Raw genomic sequence first — 6,000 nt, 5'->3', positions numbered from 1 at the left:
CTCATATCTATCTATCTATCTCATATCTATTTATCTATCTATCTATCTATCTATCTATCTATCTATCTATCTATCATCTATCTGTCTGTCTCATATCTATCTGTCTGTCTCATATCTATCTATCTATCTCATATCTATTTATCTATCTATCTATCTATCTATCTATCTATCTATCTATCTATCTATCTATCTATCTATCCATAGTACCTCATATCTATCTATCTATCTATCTGTCTCATATCTATCTATCTATCTATCTATCATCTATCTGTCTATCTCATATCTATCTGTCTGTCTCATATCTATCTATCTCATATCTATTTATCTATCTATCTATCTATCTATCTATCTATCTATCTATCTATCATCTATCTGTCTGTCTCATATCTATCTGTCTGTCTCATATCTATCTATCTATCTCATATCTATTTATCTATCTATCTATCTATCTATCTATCCATAGTACCTCATATCTATCTATCTATCTATCTATCTATCTATCTATCTATCTATCTATCTATCTGTCTCATATCTATCTATCTATCTATCTATCTATCTATCTATCTATCTATCTATCATCTATCTGTCTCATATCTATCTATCTATCTATCTATCATCTATCTGTCTCATATCTATCTATCTATCTATCTATCTATCTATCTATCTATCTATCTATCTATCTATCTATCTATCCATCTATCCCTCTTTTTAGTGGTCAGGGAGGATCCGTGTGCTGCGTGTGTAGGAGACAGACCCTCTGGCCAGCATCTGCGAGATACAAGCCAGCATTGGATCACCATCGCCACCATCGGTCACTACTCGCGATGGTGGAGGAAGCTTACTCAGACTGGCCATAGGGTCCGGACAGCCGGGTCCAGAAACTCTGCATCCTATGACACAGACCCTGGGCCTGACACGCCTACAACATGAGGGTGACACTCCCCCATTTTGAAGAACAGCGCTGGTTGCCGCCCCCCCCCCCCCCCCCATATGACTGACATGCAGCCGCTAAGGGAGGGGCTGCGAGCGATATTGCCGTTATGCAGTTCTACACATGCGCAGAACAGTAACCAGCGGGTTTGGGTACAGCAGCCAATCAGATCCTAACTGGCATGTTGCAGGATGTGTTTGGTAAATGACAGGATCTGATTGGTTGGTACTTTATCTCTCTCTGTCTTTGATACATATGTCCCCTAGAAACATAAGCTAATGTGACAATCTGAATACATAGCGTGTAGCCGCAACACCCTCCAGTTATCTGCAGACCTAGCCATCACAAGTATCGCCACTTACCAAGATGCGTGTATTACCTACTCACGTGTGCTGTTTTCTACAACACGCTAGTACAACACGCTAGTAGCTGTTACAGAGAGAGACTCAGCAGCTGCTGGGGTGGGATCAGTATGATTAGCCGGCGATTGGGATCCCAGCGCCCATAATACCGACTCTGGGACCCCGATTGTCAATAAGCCGACAGGGGTGAGTAAGGGGTGTTCCCCCCTCTCCACAGCCCCCTAACAGTAACCCTCCCTCCCCGTAGCCTAACCCTAACCTCCTCCCTTGGTGCCTAAACCTAACCCTCCTCCCTACAACATCCTAACCCTAATCCCCTGTCCAAACTGCCTAACTCTAATGGTGTGTACACATGGTGAGATCCTTGCTTTGCCCGATTTTCACTTGCGATTTCCCCTGAACTCCCCGGAGCCCAGCACCACTGATTTTGAGTAACTTTTCTTGAGATATGGACTGTGTGTGCTTACCATTTTGGCTTATGTGAGATTTTGGCTTATGTGAGATGTCATTGACCTGTGAGATGAACTAGATAGTACCGATCCAGTGGCGCACGCAGGGGGGGTTTCTGAGTACCCAGAAACCCCCCCTGATGGACCAAATTTTTTTTTTCCATCTGTGGTCCGGACGGCCGTCAATTGTAGCCCCGCCCCCTTGCGGCTATATGCGGCGATTCGCGGGTCTGTCGGGAGGGGGCGGAGCCAATGTGACGAGATTCTCATGTAATTGAGTCATATTGGCTCCCCCCCCCTCAATGCCGACCCGCTAATCGCGGCATTTAGCCGTGAGGGGGCGGGGCTACAGTTTCCGGACCAATTATGTCATGGTGGCTTATTTCTGACACGTGCTCCAGTCCAGCCCTGCATTAATAACAACTGCAGCATCCTCTTCCTTCAGGACAGGGCAGTTTCCAAATGTAAGTGTACTGTATGTGGTGTGTAATTGTGTATATGTGTGTGTATATGTATGTGTTCCATGTGTGTATTTATGTGTACGTGTTCTATGTATGCATTGTATATCTATCTATGTATGTATTGATGTGTTCTATGAGTGTGTGTACTGTATATATGTATGTTTGTGTGTTCTATGTGTGCATTTGTGTGTATGTGTTCTATGTAATATAGGTATTATATATATCTACGCGCGTGTGTGTGTGCGCGCACATAGAAGTAACACCCCTTCCCCATTAATCCTGCGTTTACCCCTGAGGGGGGTATCCTGTGCGCAGGATCTAGAGTGTTAAGATACATATAATGAATGTATCTGCAGATGACATATGGGGACAAGTATAGGTAAACGCAGGGGGGATTTCCAGTTGCCCGATGGTCGGCACAGTGGGAAATTGCGGATTGCATTTGGAAACCCCCCTCTAGAAATCCTGCGTTTGCCCCTGCGATCTAGCAAGGACTGACTTGCCTGCACAGACTATCTTTTCTTGCGATGCCGACCTGGCGAGACCGCGCATCGGGATCGAATCGGGATTGCAAGGTGACTTTCACCTTGCGATCTGCACTAACTTTTCTTGAGATTTTGACTATATAATCACAATCGAAAGAAAATATCTCACCGTGTGTACACACCGTAACCCTCCGCCCCTCTAATGGCAAAAAAAAAAAAAACCCATGAGAAACACTTGCTGTCCAGTGCTGTGTAATATCGCGCACGTCCCGTCTATCACATGATTATTACACATGGGGGGTTATTCAGAGCTGTTAGTGAAATAAAAAAGTTACCAAAAGCATGTGCACTGCAGGTGGGGCAGATACAACATGTGCACTGCAGGTGGGGTAGATATAACATGTGCACTGCAGGTGGGGTAGATATAACATGTGCACTGCAGGTGGGGCAGATACAAAATGTGCACTGCAGGTGGGGTAGATACAACATGTGCACTGCAGGTGGGGCAGATACAACATGTGCACTGCAGGTGGGGTAGATATAACATGTGCACTGCAGGTGGGGCAGATACAACATGTGCACTGCAGGTGGGGCAGATACAACATGTGCACTGCAGGTGGGGCAGATACAACATGTGCACTGCAGGTGGGGCAGATACAACATGTGCACTGCAGGTGGGGCAGATACAACATGTGCACTGCAGGTGGGGCAGATACAACATGTGCACTGCAGGTGGGGCAGATACAACATGTGCACTGCAGGTGGGGCAGATACAACATGTGCACTGCAGGTGGGGCAGATACAACATGTGCACTGCAGGTGGGGCAGATGTAACATGTGCACTGCAGGTGGGGCAGATGTAACATGTGCAGAGAGAGTTAGATGTGGGTGGGTTATAGTGTTTCTGTGCAGGGTAAATACTGGCTGCTTTATTTTTACACTGCAATTTAGATTTCAGTCTGAACACACCCCACCCAAATCTAACTCTCTCTGCACATGTTACTTCTGCCCCACCTGCACTGCACATGTTACATCTGCCCCACCTGCAGTGCACATGGTGTTACCCAATTGCTTACCTTTTTGTTTGCTAACAGCTCTGAATAACCCCCATAGTGCTGATATTCCAGCAATGAGTCGTGCGCTGTATAGTTTGCGGTGATACAATGTATCTATTACAGGCTCCCACACCCTCATCTCCCTTATCTGTAGCAGCCTGGCTGCGTTGTTACCTCAGGGGACGGCAGAAGTGTGGCGGATGAGTTAGTGACGGGCGCAGTGAGTAACTTGTCTCCGAGAATGGCGATTAGATGATTCGCCATCACCTCCTGCTGTCTGGGGGAGCAGTGATTCTCCAGGGAGAGGATGAGCGGATAGTGCGAGGCCTGAGAAGCAATTCAGTAACATGAAGATGATTAATTACCTGATAGAGCGGGGGTGGAAGTATTCAATTAAGAGAGATGCATGTTGGGGTATTGCGGCCATGCACATCCAGGAGGTATACACCGTATATCCCGTGTGACTGCATCAGGGTGCAAGTGTGATGTCACAGCGCTAAGGCGCCAGATTATCACATTGCACAGATAAGAATTATATATATATATATATATATATATATATATATATATATATAATGTTATTGCCACTTAACATGGTGATAAAAAATATTTTTTGGACACAACTTACAGAGGCTGTGGCTGCTGAGCGCAACTAACCAAACCAGCGACACGGTCTCACCGAGCCAGCGCCGCAGTCTACGAGTGCTAGCGGGTGAGTTACCATTTTGGGGATATGTGACCCAGCCAGGTGGCTCGGGAAGGCCCAGCAGTACGGAATTTGGGGATTCTGTTCTACTAATAACAAGAAAAAAAAATCCAAAAAATACATATACAAAAAAAAGTTCCATTGCGTGTTGTACAGTGACCTTATTCTTCAGTCATTGTATCATCATTATCCTGTGATCACGCCGTCCCCGGTATCACCAGACTGCGCTCTACAGAGGCAACGTGGAATAATGTGCCGTGCACTCAGAGGACTCTATGTATACAGAGAGAACCCATATCTACATTATAGATATATACAGTGTATGTGTGTATATATATATATATATATATATATATATTAGAGATGAGCGGGTTCGGTTCCTCGGAATCCGAACCCGCCCGAACTTTAGCTTTTTTTACACGGATCCGAGCGACTCGGATCTTCCCGCCTTGCTCGGTTAACCAGAGCGCGCCCGAACGTCATCATGACGCTGTCGGATTCTCGCGAGGCTCGGATTCTATCGCGAGACTCGGATTCTATATAAGGAGCCGCGCGTCGCCGCCATTTTACACGTGCATTGAGATTGATAGTGAGAGGACGTGGCTGGCGTCCTCTCCGTTTAGAGAAGAAATAGATAGGAGAGTGAGAGTGAGACAGTGACACTTCATTTACTGGAGCTTAGGAGGAGTACTCAGACAGAGAGTGCAGAATTTTGCTGATAGTATTAGTTAGTTATACTAGTGACTGACCAGTGACCACCAGTGCAGTTTTATATTATTTAATATAATCCGTTCTCTGCCTGAAAAAACGATACACAGTGACTCAGTCACATACCATATCTGTGCTCAGCCCAGTGTGCTGCTGCATCATCTATGTATAATATCTGACTGTGCTCACACAGCTTAATTGTGGGGGAGACTGGGGAGCAGTTAGGTTATAGCAGGAGCCAGGAGTACATATTAAAAAATTAAACAGTGCACACTTTTTTTCTGCAGGAGTGCCACTGCCAGTGTGACTGACCAGTGACCTGACCACCAGTATATAGTATACTATATTGTATTGTGAATGTCTGCCTGTAAAAGTTAAACACACGTCGTGTGACTTGTGTGGTGTTTTTTTATTCTATAAAATAAAAAACTCATTCTGCTGACAGACAGTGTCCAGCAGGTCCGTCATTATATAATATATACCTGTCCGGCTGCAGTAGTGATATATATATATTTTTTATATCATTATTTATCATCCAGTCGCAGCAGACACAGTACGGTAGTTCACGGCTGTAGCTACCTCTGTGTCGGCACTCGGCAGTCCATCCATAATTGTATACCACCTACCCGTGGTTTTTTTTTTTCTTTCTTCTTTATACATACTACATCTCATTATCATCCAGTCTATATTAGCAGCAGACACAGTACAGTACGGTAGTCCACGGCTGTAGCTACCTCTGTGTCGGCACTCGGCAGTCCGTCCATAATTGTATACCACCTACCCGTGGTTTTTTTTTTCTTTCTTCTTTATACATACTACATCTCATTATCATCCAGTCTATAT

The 6,000-nt window shown here is 45.1% G+C and overlaps 1 protein-coding gene across 4 annotated transcripts in view; it reads right to left on the bottom strand.

Moving 5' to 3' along the window:
- The window catches only part of PLCZ1 (phospholipase C zeta 1), a 138,762-nt gene that overhangs the window by 69,652 nt on the left and 63,110 nt on the right, over positions 1–6,000 (bottom strand). For 3 of the 4 annotated variants that reach the window (XM_063930642.1, XM_063930643.1, XM_063930644.1), the window contains exon 6: positions 3,918–4,070. The exons of the other annotated variant lie outside the window; for it this stretch is intronic. In XM_063930642.1, coding sequence (XP_063786712.1) covers positions 3,918–4,070 — 153 coding nt within the window. The remainder of the gene's footprint in view (positions 1–3,917; positions 4,071–6,000) is intronic. 4 annotated transcript variants of the gene reach the window in all.

This window comes from Pseudophryne corroboree, chromosome 6, assembly GCF_028390025.1.
Source record: "Pseudophryne corroboree isolate aPseCor3 chromosome 6, aPseCor3.hap2, whole genome shotgun sequence".
Taxonomy (NCBI): Eukaryota; Metazoa; Chordata; class Amphibia; order Anura; family Myobatrachidae; genus Pseudophryne; species Pseudophryne corroboree.
This window is presented reverse-complemented; position numbering and strand designations above follow the sequence as displayed.